This window comes from Salvelinus alpinus, chromosome 7, assembly GCF_045679555.1.
Source record: "Salvelinus alpinus chromosome 7, SLU_Salpinus.1, whole genome shotgun sequence".
Taxonomy (NCBI): Eukaryota; Metazoa; Chordata; class Actinopteri; order Salmoniformes; family Salmonidae; genus Salvelinus; species Salvelinus alpinus.
The window spans coordinates 35,299,744-35,317,631 of record NC_092092.1 but is presented as its reverse complement, the minus strand read 5'-3'; the positions used below and the strand labels follow the sequence as shown (position 1 = coordinate 35,317,631).

The window sequence follows — 17,888 nt, the reverse complement described above, 5'->3', positions numbered from 1 at the left end:
TGTACCAGCACATATGTGACTCACCACCTGGTTTCGGTCTAATGTAACAACATTTTTAATTGTGTTTTTTACATTGGAAAAAGGTAGAGACTCAGAGCTACAAAATGGTATATCATACACTGCATTTGAGGAACAATGGGAAAGTAATTCTGCTTTGAAAGTTGATCTACTTACAAACTCACTTTTGAGAAAATGGCCTTTGAATGATTTGGTATCTAGTGAAGAGCTCTTATTTGTTTACACCCATTACGCTTTTTCGTTCACACCCTCTTAAGCTTTAACCCCACCCATCTCGTTTCACTCTTGGAGCGCACACTTGACGCTCTGGCCGATGATTTGTTTACCTCTGGATAACATGAAAACAGCCTAACCAGCTCTGCTGGCAACAATTTCATTCCGCTTTTTTGCAGACATTTACTGACACCGGCCATATTCAACGGGTGTTGTACGCACGTCACGTAACGTTAGCTAACGAGCCAGCAAGCTAACATTAACGTAAACTCACTCACTTTTGTACATCGCCTTGGTCCGTACAATTGACCTTATTTTAGCGCCCCAAAAACGTAATACTTCCAGATCAACTGTTATGTCAATACCATTGTAAAGCACAATTTCTCCCCTTTGCAACAGAATCAATTACATGACCCCCACGCTGCCCGTTTCTGCATAATTCAAGAAGGCAATGAGCCCCGTCGGGTCTTTTTAAAAATGACGGGTGGGGAAGCGAAACAAATGCGTGATAGTGAGAAGGAGAGATGTGTGTGGTAAACATTTTTTTTTCCCTCGATCTGTCCAACTTATCACCTTATCGCCTCTAAAATTTAAATAAAACACTATACAGAGTATATGATGTGTCATTACATACCTATTTGAAGGTTTGTGTCAAATTTGAATCGGGTTTTTAGGGCGGTGCTAAAGTGATCTTAGAAGTAAACAACGGCTTTGAGAATGATGATCACATGCAGTGATGACGAAAAAAATGACTAGGTATCCCCCTTACCCCGTCACTGTCCATTTCTTGTTTTTAAACGATGAGAGAAGTGCTACACCTGGTGGAGAGAGATTGTAAGACAGAAATAGTTGCTTTATGCGTGCTGTACGTTACGACATGACACGTCTAGCTGTAACAGAGGGTCTGTTTTTTTCTCCAACTTTTCTCCAATACTATAGAGCCATTACCATGTCGATCAACGCTTGAATAGAAACCTAGTTCACACCCCGGATTTTGAAGTCAACACAGTCGCTACAGTCCCATTCGTTTTCTTTGTAGCCTCGTTTGAATGTTGCGGTTGCGCACATTTGTACGGAATGGGGTGAGTTTACGTTAGCTAGGTAAACAAAGTGTAAGTTCACACATGTCACGTAACGTTAGATAACAAGCCAGCCAGCTAACGTTAGCTAGCTAAACAACAATGAACAAAGTGCCAACAATGCCACTAAGCAACCAGGTTCAATGTTAGCTAACTAACATTAGGCTCTAACTAGAATAGCAAATGGCTCTGGGAAATGAATAATAACATCAGTTAGGGAGCCAGCCAGCTAACATTAGCTAGCTAGCTAATAGTACACTTTAGCTTGAAATGAAACCACTTTCTGACAAAATTAAAAATGTGTAATATCAGAAAATGTAGCTAGCTAATGCTAGACTATCTTACCTGTATACATCATCATGCATGATGGACGCTCCCTGTCAGGAATGCCATACCACGGTTGCCCTTAGTTTGAAGATGTAATCTGGAGACAGGTGTTTTCTCCATCTCTTTAGCTATCATACTCTAATTCCTCTGATTTCAAAACTTGATCCTCCAGAAAGTGAAGAGCAACACTTATGCAGCTCCACAACACAATACATTTTTTTTTAAAGCCACGTTCATCAGGATTACCAACACAGACTGACAAGCTCAAATAGACAGAAGCCTTCTATATGGCAGACCAATCTGAACTCCTCCCTCGGCATGTCCAGCCCACTCATTATCTCAGCCAATCATGGCTAGTGGGAAGGTTGCTCACTTTTTCTGTGGTTTAACCAACAAAGCTCGAAATTTAACAAATGTATTCATGTTTACAGATGGCATACACGTTTGCTATTAAGGCACATGAAAGTTCAAATGTTTGAGAAAGTATTTCTGCCCAAAAAATGCATTTTAATAAAAATAAAATGACTTGCGACAAACGCCTAGTTTCCTAAATTGGGTCACATATTATTCGCATAATGGAGTTTGTAAACATTCCACTGTCTGGTTTTTGCTGTTGAAGTACAGTACCAGTCAAAAGCTTGGACACACCTACTCATTCAAGGGTTTTTCATTATTTTTACTGTTTTCTACATACATAGAATAATAGAGACGACATCAAAACTATGAAATAACATATACGGAATCATGTAGGAACCAAAAAAGTGCCCTAATCCTCCGATCCAACAGGTCCCAGACGTGCTTAATGAGATTGAGATCCGGGCTCTTCGCTGGCCATGGCAGAACACTGACATTCCTGTCTTGGAGGAAATCACGCACAGAACGAGCAGTATGGCTGGTGGCATTGTCATGCTGGAGGGTCATGTCAGGATGAGCCTGCAGGAAGGGTACCACATGAGGGGGGAGGATGTCTTCCCTGTAACACACAGCGTTGAGATTGCCTGCAATGACAACAAGCTCAGTCCGATGATGCTGTGACACACCGCCCCAGACCATGACGGACCCTCCACCTCCCTATCGATCCCGCTCCATAGTACAGGCCTCGGTGTAACGCTCATTCTTTCGACGATAAACACAAATCTGACAATCACCCCTGGTGAGACAAAACCGTGACTCGTCAGTGAAGAACACTTTTTGCAAGTCCTGTCTGGTCCAGCGATGATGGGTTTGTGCCCATAGGCGACGTTGCTGCCGGTGATGTCTGGTGAGGACCTGGCTTATTACAACAGGCCTACAAGCCCTCAGTCCAGCCTCTCTCAGCATATTGCAGACAGTCTGAGCACTGATGGAGGGATTGTGCGTTCCTGGTGTAACTCGGGCAGTTGTTGTTGCCATCCTGTACCTGTCCCGCAGGTGTGATGTTCGGATGTACCGATCCTGTGCAGGTGTTGTTACACGTGGTCTACCACTGCGAGGACGATCAGCTGTCCATCCTGTCTCCCTGTAGCGCTGTCTTAGGCGTTGCACAGTACGGACATTGCAATTTATTGCCCTGGCCACATCTGCAGTCCTCATGCCTCCTTGCAGCATGCCTAAGGCACGTTCATGCATAAGGGGACCCTGGCCATCTCTCTTTCTGTGTTTTTCAGAGTCAGTAAAAATGCCTCTTTAGTGTCCTAGCTGTGACCTTAATAGCTGTTAGTGTCTTAACGACCATTCCTCAGGTGCATGTTCATTGGTTTATGGTTAGTTGAACAAGCATGGGAAACAGTGTTTAAACCCTTTGCAATGAAGATCTGTGAAGTTATGTTTTTTTTCTCGAATTATTTTTGAGACAGGGTCTTGTTTCTTTTTTTGCTGAGGTTAGGTACTGTGTGCATTGTACCCTAACACCGCTTCCAGCTGCCCCCTGGTGGCGATTCTAAAAAAAGATCAGATATTTAAATCCTCCTTCTGCAGGATTATTTTTCTACTGTGACGAAAGGGGTCAAATTAAGATTCGACGTCTGTATGTGTGATGCCCTGTGTGATGCCCTGTGTGTGGCCTGTGTGTGTGTGTGTGTGTGTCAGACAGCATATTTAATTTGGCTAAATCTGTTATGTGGGTGTACTGTAGATCCTAGTGTATTGTATCACATGCCTTATTCCTCTGCCATCTTCTGCATAACATAGCAACAGGATTCATTATGAATGTACAATTCATTTGTATTGTAGGCTAAAGCACTCTCTGTATTGCCTTTCTACTGTCATTTGAAAATGTTGCAAGTGCTCCCTCTAATGGTTAGTGATCCTTATTACAGGAAATGCTTCATTGATGTCTAAGCCTGTTCACAGTCACACATGGACAACTCTTAAATTGAGATATATTTTCATTGACAATGAAACAGGCCATAGACTAGTAACTAAGGAGATATATCAATGTGCTTACCCCTCAATATCCTTTTGTGATTCCTCTTATCACTAGCAACTGTTGTTGTCATGGTATAGTAACAACAGTCACTTTTACTGTTGTGTGCATCTTGATGCATAATGTATTCACTATAGAGACAGACAGGCCTCTCATGCCTTCATCAGTCCTCTTGCATATCAATGGGCTGGAGTATAGAGAGCACGTAATTCACGGTTCGGTTGGGTCAATGAAATATACAGAACTCACAATAAGGTGTGTGCATTGACCTTGCGGATTCCACTTGTGTATGATTGACTTTTCAAGGATAGAGACCAGACTCTATTTGTGTCCATGGGGTCTACTGACGTTCATTAGATACTAAGAGACCCGTAGGCCTAGTTGTTAAAATGGGCTTTGTGTTGTTTCTGGGAAAACAAACTCTATTTTAGGTTGTCTGATTTATGAGGAGCACACAAAAACGTCTAAAATAAAGCCTTATCTGAAGGAAACAACAGGAGAGGAAATCTTTAATTTCCTCGTTTTGGGGTCTGGAGTTTGCAGTCGTGGTAGCAAGCGCTTCCCATGTTAAATAAGCGCAGTTCTCAATGATGTATTATGTTGTCTTGGTAACATTGACATCACAGTATCAACATTAATATGTCAACAAACTGATGTCAAGCTGCTAGTTGACAGATGTTCCTTGTAGAGTAATACACTCGCTACTACTTCAGCTCCAGCAATCCCATCAGTCAGCCTGCAGATCAGGATCCTAATCCTACAGCTGGCTCTATGTCCCTGGCCTTCTCTCTCTCGGACTCGGACCTTAGCCAGAAGGGCTTACTCTATGCAAAGGGAAGACTGCATCCCCCACCATGGGGACACAATGTGCCCAGAGGCTGAAACTGTACAGTATCTTACACCCCAAGGGTCTCTCACACCAAAGGTTGCACCACAAGGGGGACTGGGATGGCTGTAGGACATGGGTTCAGGCTAGTATCCCCTGCCCCACTACCTGCCTCCTCCGTGCCCCTAGGGTTCCCTATGTTCCCTGGCTGTAGGCTACTGTGCCTTCTCCCTGGTCTCCTTTCTTATTTTCTGCCTACCTTGGCGAAACAGGGCCTATGTTTCTAAACGTTAGAGGGTGGGAGAACTCCTGGGCAGCTGTTTCCGCTAGGTCCCTGTAAACACATGTTTTTTTCTGTGGACAGTCGGTGGTAGAGGGGTAGTAGGGGGTATAAACAGCCTCTATATGTGGCAACACACTCTTAGAAAAAAAGGTTCCATCTAGAACCTTAAAGGTTCGGCTATCCCTGTAGGAGAACCCTTTGAAGAACCCTTTTTGGTTGCAGGTAGAACCCTTTGGGGTTTTACATGGACCCCAAAAGAGTTATACATGGAACCAAAAAGGGTTATCCTATGGGGACAGCCGAAGAACCCTTTTGGAACCATTTTTTCTAAATCCGATGTCACACAAAGCAATCTGGATGCAATTGATGTTGCTTGAAACAAAGTTGCATCTGGGTTGCTCCGCGTGTCACCCTAACATAATTGCCTGCAACCTAGTTGTATTGGACCGCAAGAGATACAAATCTATCCTATTTCCTGCAACTGACTGAATGCAATGTCCAATCAATGAGCAGAAAAAAAGTTGACATGACTCGTCATATCATTCTTGTAACGTTCCTGACTTGTTTTATGTTGTTTTTGTATGTGTATATGGTCAGGGCGTGAGTTTTGGGTGGGCAGTCTATGTTTTCTGTTTCTATGTTGGTTTTGGGTTGCCTGGTATGGCTCTTAATTAGAGGCAGGTGTTTTGCGTTTTCCTCTAATTGAGAGTCATATTTAGGTAGGGTGTTCTCACTGTTTGTTTGTGGGTGATTGTCTCCTGTTTCGTCCATGTCTGTACCATACGGGACTGTTTGGCTGTTCGTTCGTTTTGATGTAGTCTGTTCCTGTCCGTGAGTTCTACGTTTAGTTATGTAAGTTCATGTTCAGGTTTTCGTCTACGTCGTTTTCTTGTTTTGTAATTTTGTAAGTGTTTTGTTTTCGTGTTGCCGTCGTATTCAAATAAAGAGATGGCTTATTTCCCTACTGCTGCGTATTGGTCCACTGATCCTTCTCTCCTCTCCTCATCTGAGGAGGAGGAGGACAACAGCCCTTACAGAATCACCCACCAAACTAGGACCAAGCGGCAAGGGAAAGCTCAACTGAGCAACAAGGACTCCTGGACTTGGGAGGAGATCCTGGACGGTAGAGGACCCTGGGCTCAGCCAGGGGAATATCGCCGTCCCAAGGCGGAGTTGGAAGCAGCGAAGGCAGAGAGGCGCTGGTATGAGGAGGCAGCGCGGCGACGCGGTTGGGAGCCCGTGAGTCAGACCCAAAAATTTCTTGGGGGGGGGCACACGAGGAGTGTGGCAAAGCCGGGTAGGATACCTGAGCCAACTCCCCGTGCTTACCGTGGAGGTAGAAGGCGTCGTACTGGTAAGACACCGTGTTATGCGGTAAAGCGCACGGTGTCCCAGTACGCGTGCTTAGCCCAGTGCGGGCTATTCCACCTTGCCGCACTGGGAGGGCTAAGTTGGGCATTGAGCCGGATGTCATGAAGCTGGCCCAACGCATCTGGCCACCAGTGCGTCTCCTCGGGCCGGCATACATGGCACCAGCCTTACAAATGGTGTCCCCGGTTTGCCAGTATAGCCCAGTGCGGGCTATTCCACCTCGCCGCACTGGCAGGGCTACGGGCACCATTCAACCTGGTAAGGTTGGGCAGGCTCGATGCTCAAGAGCACGTGTCCTCCTTCACGGTCCGGTATACCCGGTGCCACCTCCATGTACCAGTCCTCCGGTGGCAGCCCCCCGTACCAGGCTGTCTCTCCGGGTTCTCTCTCCAGCTGTTTCCTCCTCTCCAGCGCAGCCAGTGCCTATACCACGCACCAGGCTGTCTCTCCTTCTCCTCCCTACAGAGCCGTCCTGCCATGACCAGCCAGAGCCGTCCTGCCATGACCAGCCAGAGCCGTCCTGCCATGACCAGCCAGAGCCGTCCTGCCATGACCAGCCAGAGCCGTCCTGCCATGACCAGCCAGAGCCGTCCTGCCATGACCAGCCAGAGCCGTCCTGCCATGACCAGCCAGAGCCGTCCTGCCATGACCAGCCAGAGCCGTCCTGCCATGACCAGCCAGAGCCGTCCTGCCATGACCTGCCAGAGCCGTCCTGCCATGACCTGCCAGAGCCGTCCAGCCGGGACCTGCCAGAGCCGTCCAGCCGGGACCTGCCAGAGCCGTCCAGCCGGGACCTGCCAGAGCCGTCCAGCCGGGACCTGCCAGAGCCGTCCAGCCGGGACCTGCCAGAGCCGTCCAGCCGGGACCTGCCAGAGCCGTCCAGCCGGGACCTGCCAGAGCCGTCCAGCCGGGACCTGCCAGAGCCGTCCAGCCGGGACTTGCCAGAGCCGTCCAGCCGGGACTTGCCAGAGCCGTCCAGCCGGGACCTGCCAGAGTCCCTCAGCCGGGACCTGCCAGAGTCCCTCAGCCGGGACCTGCCAGAGTCCCTCAGCCGGGACCTGCCAGAGTCCCTCAGCCGGGACCTGCCAGAGTCCCTCAGCCGGGACCTGCCAGAGTCCCTCAGCCGGGATCTGCCGCCCCTTGTCCCGGTGCTGCCCCTTGTCCCGGTGCTGCCCCTTGTCCCGGTGCTGCCCCTTGTCCCGGTGCTGCCCCTTGTCCCGGTGCTGCCCCTTGTCCCGGTGCTGGCCGTTCATTTAGGGGGCTTTAGTTTGAGGGTGGTCATTGGGAGGGGAATACAGAAGCGGGGAGTGACTATGGTGGTGTGGGGACAGCGTCCGGAGCCTGAGCCACCACCGTGGTCAACTGCCCACCCAGACCCTCCCCTGGACTTTGTGCTGGTGCGCCCGGCGTTCGCACCTTGAGGGGGGGGGTTCTGTAACGTTCCTGACTTGTTTTATGTTGTTTTTGTATGTGTATATGGTCAGGGCGTGAGTTTTGGGTGGGCAGTCTATGTTTTCTGTTTCTATGTTGGTTTTGGGTTGCCTGGTATGGCTCTTAATTAGAGGCAGGTGTTTTGCGTTTTCCTCTAATTGAGAGTCATATTTAGGTAGGGTGTTCTCACTGTTTGTTTGTGGGTGATTGTCTCCTGTTTCGTCCATGTCTGTACCATACGGGACTGTTTGGCTGTTCGTTCGTTTTGATGTAGTCTGTTCCTGTCCGTGAGTTCTACGTTTAGTTATGTGAGTTCATGTTCAGGTTTTCGTCTACGTCGTTTTCTTGTTTTGTAATTTTGTAAGTGTTTTGTTTTCGTGTTGCCGTCGTATTCAAATAAAGAGATGGCTTATTTCCCTACTGCTGCGTATTGGTCCACTGATCCTTCTCTCCTCTCCTCATCGGAGGAGGAGGACAACAGCCCTTACAATTCTGTTGTCATGTCAACACAGCTGTCAGTGCTGATAAAAACTGCGACAGACGAGACATGGGAAATGTATCAAAAATTCTAGACGTCATGGCTAGTCATGGTTTATGTACATGGTCTGCCAGTCAATAAATTGCATTTTATAAGTGAACCCAAACTTTTCCCTGTACAGTTTCAACTGAAATTGTCCAACATGAACTGCACTAGCTAGCTGGCTTATCTCGTTGCTAGCATGGGAAACTAACGCTAGCCAGCTAGCTTGAAAAGAAAGAAAGGCAAATAGGCAACGTTTTGGCTAGCTAGATAAATTGTACATCCAGTATTTTGTCTATATCAATGCTGTTACAATTACCAACCGGTTTGATAAACTAATTATTTATAAAAACATGATGTGATGTATGACAGGATTGGATGTTGCATGCAATTTCAATTGTGTTTGAATTGCTTCATGTATCAGGAAATTTGCGTGAGATGATGTCATTTTCAATTTGCATTTGTAACAGAAATTTTGTCCAAATTGCTTCGTGTGACAGTCTTAAGAGTGCAGGGCAGCCAGGCCAGAAGCTTTGACCTTGTGGTTTCTACTTGTGTGTGATTGACTTCTCAAGGATAGAGAGTTCTTAAACTCCTTTCAGTCTCCCTGTTTTGTTGTGGAGATTAAACTTTTCATTGTGTTTTCTTATTTTATAATCACATTCTTTAAGAGAGTGGTACAATTGTCTTCAAAAAGTATCATTTCTAATACCTGATCAACTCATTGACATTATCTGTAATGTTATTGGTAAATCAAATGGGTTTGTGACCTGTTGACTGCTGAAATACTATATTGAGAGACACTTAGGCAAGAGGAGTTTATTTTTGTGTTTGACCTTTAGTTCTAGCCTAGGCAGTGTCTCTTTGACAGCTCAAGAATAGTACCAGTGCATTCACAAGGTTAATTATGCTTTGGAACAATGACAGGAAACCATATATTGTAAATGCTGCACTTCCAAATAAGGAATAGGCTACTTTATATGGATATAGTGGAGTCATGTGGCCTCTCCTTAGGCTGAATATTATGTGTAGCTCAGACTTTTGCATAAAAGTTAGCATTTGGCCCATTTTGGAGGATCAACAGAATTTATATTGCAAAACAATTAGACAAAAAATGTGCAATGCATTATTTGTCCGAGATGTTATGTTTTAGTTACTCCTACATTGACCGTGTTCAACCTAAAAGACAACCGTACTTGAATGTTATCCCTGTTCTTGTGGACATGAGGTATGTGAAGCGAGCTCTCCCACAGATTACCAGTTGCCATTACTGCCATATGACTGGCAGGGAACAAAGATGAGATTGATGGCAGGTCAGCGCTGTAGTAAAGCATTTATGTTTGACTGTTAGACCTCGTGCTTAGCTCTGAGAATGGAATCAGGAACCAGAAGCATCCCAAGGCCATGACATTTACGGCTACACGATCACAACAGAACTGCACAGATATGGAGCTGTATTAGCTGTAGAGTAGTCATTTAATGGTGGCAAAGCTGCAATATGTAACTTTTTGGTGACCCAACCAAATTCACATAGAAATATGAGCTATAGATCTGTCATTCTCATTTGAAAGCAAGTCTAAGAAGCGGTAGATCTGCTATGTGAGCTATTCCTATGCTTCCCGTTCTTAAGTTCCGTTTTTGCGTCTTTGACTTTCAGTTTTGTACACCAGCTTCAAGCAGCTGAAAATACAATATTTTTTGGTAAGGAAAATATATTTCACAGTGGTTTAGATGTTACAATGATTCTCTAGTCTAAACTATTCGTGCTTTGTTTTGTCACATAAACTGAAATTAAAACGATTAGAACTTTAGCAAACAGGGAATGGCGGAGCGATTTCTGCATAGTGCAGCTTTAATATTAGTTTAATAGAAAATAGGGCAAATTAAATTGAAGGTACAATTACGAGTACATGGTTCGAGTCAAATAGTTTAAGATCATCAGAAGTTCACAACATCAAAGGATACACGATTAATGAACATGTGCCTTCTTAAAATATAAGATGCAAGGTAGCCTAAATGAATGAAACACAATGAGACAAGGATAACACCAAGTTGAACTGACCTAGGCTTGAGTTGTCAGTTCTTCAGGTCAAGGGGACATAATCGTGTCAAATTGCTGCATTGTGCATTAACACCTGGTAGCCCACTTCTATCGGGATAATTTTTGGTCATCTCTGCCCCTGTGGTGGCTGTATTGTGAAACAGGTGGGGGGGTCAAACCCCTATAGGTCGGTCTTAGTTGTGCATTGACCCCTGAGGTGAGCGGCCTCATTCAGCCCCAGGTTGGGACTTAGCAGATATTTTGACAGCTGCCACGGCAGCAATAGTGCAGATATTGAAAGTAGTCATGTCAGAATGGAGGAATGTGACTGTTTTGTCGTGAGCACGCTTTTCAGCAGCAGCTCTGGTATTTTGAGGGGCCTGGGGCGTAGCCGAGAGAAATTCGATTGGATAGTAAGGATTTTTTTTCAACCCCAATTTTTATATAAGTGTGTCTCATAACAGGACATTGTGTAGCTATAGTATCCATTATCCATACGGTGCAATGTTGTGGTTTAAATACACATCTTTTCTAGTACTTTTCTAGCCTACAATGCCTACAAGCATTGTAGGCTATATGGCGTTGTGTATAGGCTTGTACACTTACATAAGAAAGTCACTTGACTTAAGTCAGTAGGCTACTAATGCCTCATATGGGCTGTGAAACAAAATACATATGGTTTAAGTGTCTGGAACTCGATCTGATTTTTACATTCACAGTCCTGCTTCATGAGAAGGTCACTGTTAACCTAAACGTCCCAACTGCTTCTCAGAGTCATGGGCTACCCTAGGACAAACGAATGGGATTGAAGAACGACCTAGTGGAAAATCACCACACCGCTGAGGCCTCTGACAGTCTGGTCTACTGGAGGCATCATTCAGCATAGCTTCTGTCAGCAGCTCACCAATTACATCATGTGACACCCCATCCGTAAACTTTTTCCTCTTAAGGCCTCGAGAGAGTTGATTGGTGAAATGGACTCCACGACAAGTCAGGGGGCCACAAATGAGGGGATGGGGGAGATGTGTGTTTAAGCCGTTACTATAGAAACAGAAAACAAATACACTAGGCTATACACTCAACAATTACGAATATGACACATTAGAACTGTAAAAATACCATTTACATGAGTTGAGCATTTATATAGACATTGACTAGATCTTTGGTCTTGTAAAAGTTTATAATTATTGTGTGGCGTTTAGTAAAGTCTTTATACCCGCCTACACAGTCTCAGTTGAGAGTAGACCTATAAACCCTGAACCTATGGTTCGTCATAATACGTAGGGCTTCAACGGTGGGTCACCAGACTTAAGTCCGATGAGCGATCAGCTGATGTGCGTTTGGTAATGTGACTTTGGCCTCAGTCAAGGCTTACTCGATGCGGTTCTTTGCTCCTTGACAGCACCCCATAATGGTCTTCTCTGATTGGCTGGTGTCCGTTTCTACGCACTGCCAGAAAGCATTAAGGTGACACCTATATCCTTGGATAACATGACGTTTGTAACAGACGTGGCTAGTAGCAACTCCCCTCTCCCTGTCTTTGGGGACTCACGTCCCACCAGCATAGTGTGATGCAGTGGGGTAAAAAGTGTGATAAAGAGGGTGTGCTGTGAGTTCATACTACTAAAATGACATGGGTGCTTCCTGTTTTGTTCACCTCAAACTCACATTGAAGATGGGCGATAATTCTCAGCATATGGGACAGATGATGCAGACACTCAGTTACATGTCCCAACACAGATTCTGGGGGATCACTCAGTAGCTCAGATGTCTGGGAAACAACCTGATAGCCTGGTTCACAGGATATTTTCAGGCCTGCTTATCTGTCAGATTTTCCATACAGGATTATTATATTCACTCATTCACCAATTAGCTGAATTGAAGACCATCCTTCATGACTGTAGTTAACAACAAAGTTGGTTCAAACTGATCAGGGAATCAGTAAAATGACTTTTTTACTCTCCACTTACTCTCCACTCTCCACTTCAGCTCAGTGAGGGACCAAATCCTGTCTATAATGGTTCTTTAATATGGAGGTGTGATCTGCATTCCAAGTTTATAAGTGAGGTGTAAGGCCTTGCAGATGATGGAGTCTCAGTTTGGCAGTATGGCGTAGGGGTGTGAGAGCTATGCTAACTGGGTGAACCTCAAGCAATGTCCAAATGCTATTAATACCAGTGGGATCAGCCAGGCAGTATTTGTAGTCACTGGTACTTGGAGCCGAGTACACTTGGCTTTTTGTTTTGACACGGACACCCACCTTAGTCGCTGTCCTGCAGTCTGGATTCAAGGCTTTAGTCTCTCCCTACCTTGTGGTCTAAGTGGACGTACTGTAAAGTTAATTAATTGACTGTCTGCAGAGTTGTTTCAGTGTTGGATTGATCTTCCTTGGATTGAACTTTTAGTAGGTTACCTCTACCAGAAGTTTATGCCTGTTTATTTTCTATGCTTTGTTTGCAATACTCTGGGTGGTTTCTTCAAAGTCAGGATTTCTACCTTGAGGGTTGTAATTGCTGGACTCTGAACTCAACACACGCAGAGGACTCTGAGAAAGCGTATTTGGACTGCGATTACATGCGGACAAAATCTGAAGATCTGGCTAATTCACCAATCTTCCACACCCAGATAACGCTATATTCGAATCCTCGAAATGTGAACTGGAAATGGCGCCTTAACTCCACTTTCGAGAAAGAACTCTTACAGATGCTGTGTAGAAAGTGTTGGTGAAGCAACAGATCAATAACTGTGTCCCGCAAGGCATATACTTCCGTTCTATTGACCATATTATTGACTATTATCAGAGGGCTCCAATTGATTGATTGCTTTTCACTACTTGGTCAGACCAAGGTGTGGACAAGATGCGTGAGTTGATCTTACCTATCCCAGTGCGGAAAGAGAGGGAGCGCCAGAACAGTCTCCCGGCTCCCTCCCCGCCATTGTCATTACTTATCACCTCCTACTCCATCCAGACTTCTAAGAAGTTTCCCTTTTTCCACTTCAAAAAATGTAGATATGAAGCAGAAAATGCCTTCTTCTGCAACCTGAAGCTGTTGGACTTCAACATAATTGACACGTTGGGGGTCGGAGGCTTCGGACGTGTGGAGCTGGTAGGATGTTTAAATAAAGTATGTACTGTTTGTCTGTATGTACTATATGTTTTATAACGTCTTTGTCTCTTTGTACACTGTTTCACTCCCAATCCCAATGTCTTGGCATACTGTATCAACTGGGTAGACTGAATAGTCAAGGTTGCCCATGGATGATAATGTCAGTTTTTCCATGGTGGTAAAATTGCTAGGAGGTCCTCAAGAGTGAACACGATTACTGTAGTCGAGTGATTTCATTTTCTATGGAAGGTAATTAGATGCAGACATCGTTGAATCATCGAATAGCTTCTTTTTGGAGCTCTACATTTCCAGACAGTTCTTGAGACACATGTCCTATTTCATTATAAACCATTGGCAGGGAATAAAGCGCAAAGAGATCTTGAACTGAATTGGGAGATCTAGGACAGGAAGGATCCGTGGTCTTCTTGTCCTGTAACGGAGCAGTCTCAGGTCAGGTAGCAAGAATGTCTTTGGGCTATTTGAAGTAACTTTCCACTATGAGGGCAGAAGAGGTAATGGAGCCCTGCCATGTGACCCACAGTGTTACATAGCATAGGAGTTCTCTGAAACTTTCCAACTTCAGTCTGCTTGTAGTACAGGCCTAATAGAATTGTGAGATTAACACACCAAATCTAGGCCCAGACTTCAACTATGTCTAGTTGTAACATTGATTGATTTATAATTACACACAAAACACACTCATGATTTATATTTTGAATGAATATAGAAAAAACTTTTGACTCATTGTACAGGTAACTGCCAAAATAAAGGAAACGCCAACATAAAGCACTGTGCCACCATGAGCTGCCAGAACACCCCCTTATGCTCATTTGAACCCCCTCTACAAAGTCACTGAGATATCTTCTTCTAGCCATAGTATCCAAAATAATGGGCAACTGGCCATTTTTATACATGACCCTAAGCATGATGGGATGTTAATTGCTTAATTAACTCAGGAACCACATCTGTGTGGAAGCACCTGCTTTCAATATAATTTGTATCCCTCATTTACTCAAGTGTTTCCTTTATTTTGGCAGCTATCTGTATATTGCAATGCACAATTTGAATTTTGTCAATAAAAATGAATATACACTTAAACTGACACATAAAAAACTCGAAAGCATGTAAACAGATAGACAGAGCAAGTGAGGGTTGATCAAGTGAGTGCTAGAATGGAGCAATGCGGACCAGTGGGGTCTCAGAGTTGCGGCAAAGGAAAAGCCCAGCAGCTTGGCCTAAAGAGGAATCCCCTGCCCTGTCCTATTTTCGGCACTGCGGCATCCTCAGTAAAAACAAGTGGCCTTTCGCCTGCCTCCAGTCATCGTGTTCACTGTAGTGCAATCCATTGCTAGACATCCCGGGGATTAAATGACCCTGGGAATGTAGGTGCTTCCTGAGATAGGCAATGTGAAGAATGTCTGCTCCCAGTCATACTATTTTCAGGTCCTCCGGAGTTACGAATAGACCCATGACTCATCTGCTATTACTGGGTCCCAGAACAAGTGTTAAAAATGGCTCAACTAAGACTTGATCTGCACAGCCAGGACATGTTTACAACTTCGCTTTTAGTGGTCGTTGACCTTGAGATGCTGTATATCTTGCGTCGTCTGTGTCCTGCAGGTGCAGCTAAAAAGCGATGAGATCAAAACTTTTGCGATGAAGATCCTGAAGAAGAGGCACATCGTGGACACTCGGCAACAGGAGCACATCCGCTCCGAGAAGCAGATCATGCAGGAGGCCCACTCAGACTTCATTGTCAGGTAGCTACATACAGTGCCTTCAGAAAGTATTCACACCCCTTGACTTTGTCCACATTTGCTTGTGTTACAGCCTGACCTAAAAATTGATTAAATTGAGATTTTGTGTCACTTGCCTACACACAATACATAATGTCAAAGTGGAATGATGTTTTTGGATATTTCTTTTTTCTAAATAATGTTCAGGAGAATAGATTTGGGTAACAAGTCACATAATAAGTTGCATGCACTCACTGTGTGTGCAATTATAGTGTTTAACATGATTTTTGAATGACAACATAATCTCTGTACCCCACACATACAGTTCCTCAATCAAGGAGTGTATTTCAAAGACAGATTCAACCACAAAGATCAGGGGAGGTTTTCGCATGGTGGTGACTGCATGATGTTGTAGGTATGCTTGTCATCAGCAGGGACTCAAGTTTTTGGGGGATAAAAATAAAACCGTATAAAGCTAAGCACAGACAAAATCCTAGAGGATAACTTGTTTCAGTCTGCTTTCCACAAGACCCTGGTAGACAAATTCACCTTTCAGCAGGACAATAACCTAAAACGTGCTGTCACGTGCTGAATAAAACAGGTGTAGACTTTACTGTGAAATGCTTACTCACATGCCCTTTCCCAACAATACAGATTTAAAAAGTATGAAAAATGTATACAAATTTGCAAATAAGAAAAACTAAAGGCAATAGTAACACAAAAAAATTATGATAACAAGGTTATATACAAGGATTACCGGTACCGAGTCAATGTGCAGGGGTATGAGGTAGTTGAGGTAATACAGTATGTACGTGTACTGTAAGTAGGTGTAAAAGTGACTAGGCAATCAGGATAGATAATAATGTGTGTGTGTGTGTGTGTGTGAGTGTGCATAAAATGTCAGTGCAAAACATTTGCACCAATGTAAATAGTCTGGGTAACCATTTCATTAACTTTCTTCAGCAGTCTTATGGCTTTGGGGTATAACTGTCCAGGAGCCTTCTGGTCCCAGACTTGGCGCTCCGGTACCACTGGCCATGCAGAAGCAGAGAGAACAGTCTATGACTTGGGTGGCTGGAGTCTTTGACAATTTGTGTTTGTAGGACCTTTCTCTGACACCACCTGGTATAGAGGTCTTGGATGGCAGGGAGCTTGCCCCCAGTGATGCACTGGGCCGTACGCGTTACCCTCTGTAGCGCCTCTGTAGTTGCCATACCAAGCGGTGATGCAGCCATTCAAGCTCTCAATGGTGCAACTGTAAAACTTTTTGAGGATCTGAGGGCTCATGCCAAATTTTTTCAGTCTCCGGAGGGGGAAGAGGCATTGTCATACCCTCTTAATGACTGTGTTGGTGTGTTTGGACCATGATAGGTCCTTAGTGATGTGGACACAGAGGGAACTTGAAGCTCTCGACCCACTCCACTACATCCCGTCAATGTGAATATTAAATAGAATAATGTGTAAATATTGTACACTCCAGGGGTGCAAAGCTTTTAGAGACTTACCCAGAAATACTCACAGCTGTAATCTCTGCCAAAGGTGATTCTAACATGTATTGACTCAGGGGTTTGAATACTTATGTAAACAAGATATTTCTGTATTTCATGTTCAATACATTTGCAAAAATGTTCACTTTATAATTATGGGGTATTGTGTGTATCAAAAAAAGGTATTCAGGCTGTAACAACAAAACGTGGAATAAGTCAAGGGGTATGAATACTTTCTGAAGATATGCATACTTTTGGAAGGCACTGTATATGTAGAGATGTCAGATACTAGCTAGATGTAGAGATATCTCAGCCAGGTGTCTCTACTGATATCTCTTCCGATAGACTACTTCATTATCCTCAAGAAAAGGACGCAATTTACAGTTGACATGTTCTTGATGTGTGTTTCAGGCTGTATCGGACATTCAAAGATGCCAAATATCTTTATATGTTGATGGAGGCTTGCCTTGGGGGAGAGCTCTGGACCATACTTAGGGACAGGTATGGGAAATGCATCTCTCAACCAATTAACTTTCAAATGATACCATGTTGCCTTGCTTTCCCCTGCCTTCATCATTTTAACTTGCGTGAATATTGTCTTCAACATTGCAGAGGTTCATTTGAAGACTCGACCACGCGGTTCTACACAGCCTGTGTGGTGGAGGCCTTTGCTTACCTACATTCCAAAGGGATCATCTACAGGGATCTCAAACCCGAGAACCTCATTCTGGATCACAGAGGCTATGCCAAGCTGGTGAGTGGACAGAGACCTGAGGACACCTTCACACCTGTAGTATAATAATATGGCTCAAGACCCACAGCAGCTGCGGGAAAGGTGTTCAGTCAATGAGATCTCATTGGCGCTCCTGTCTTTTCACAGGTGGACTTTGGCTTTGCCAAGAAGATTGGGTTTGGGAAAAAGACATGGACTTTCTGCGGGACCCCGGAGTACGTGGCACCTGAGATCATCCTGAACAAGGGGCACGACATCTCCGCTGACTACTGGTCATTGGGAATCCTCATGTACGAACTCCTGACTGGAAGG

At 44.6% G+C, this 17,888-nt stretch overlaps 1 protein-coding gene across 6 annotated transcripts in view; it reads left to right on the top strand.

The window, feature by feature from the left end:
• The window catches only part of LOC139580888 (cGMP-dependent protein kinase 1), a 161,185-nt gene that overhangs the window by 140,537 nt on the left and 2,760 nt on the right, over positions 1 to 17,888 (top strand). For 2 of the 6 annotated variants that reach the window (XM_071410014.1, XM_071410012.1), the window contains exons 10-14: positions 13,524 to 13,620; positions 15,241 to 15,380; positions 17,255 to 17,344; positions 17,456 to 17,597; positions 17,724 to 17,887. In XM_071410014.1, the coding sequence (XP_071266115.1) occupies positions 13,524 to 13,620; positions 15,241 to 15,380; positions 17,255 to 17,344; positions 17,456 to 17,597; positions 17,724 to 17,887 (633 nt within the window). Of the gene's footprint in view, positions 1 to 12,626; positions 13,376 to 13,523; positions 13,639 to 15,240; positions 15,381 to 17,254; positions 17,345 to 17,455; positions 17,598 to 17,723; position 17,888 lie in introns of those variants that run through there. The other 4 variants (XM_071410013.1, XM_071410011.1, XM_071410016.1 and 1 more) reach the window with 3 other exon arrangements.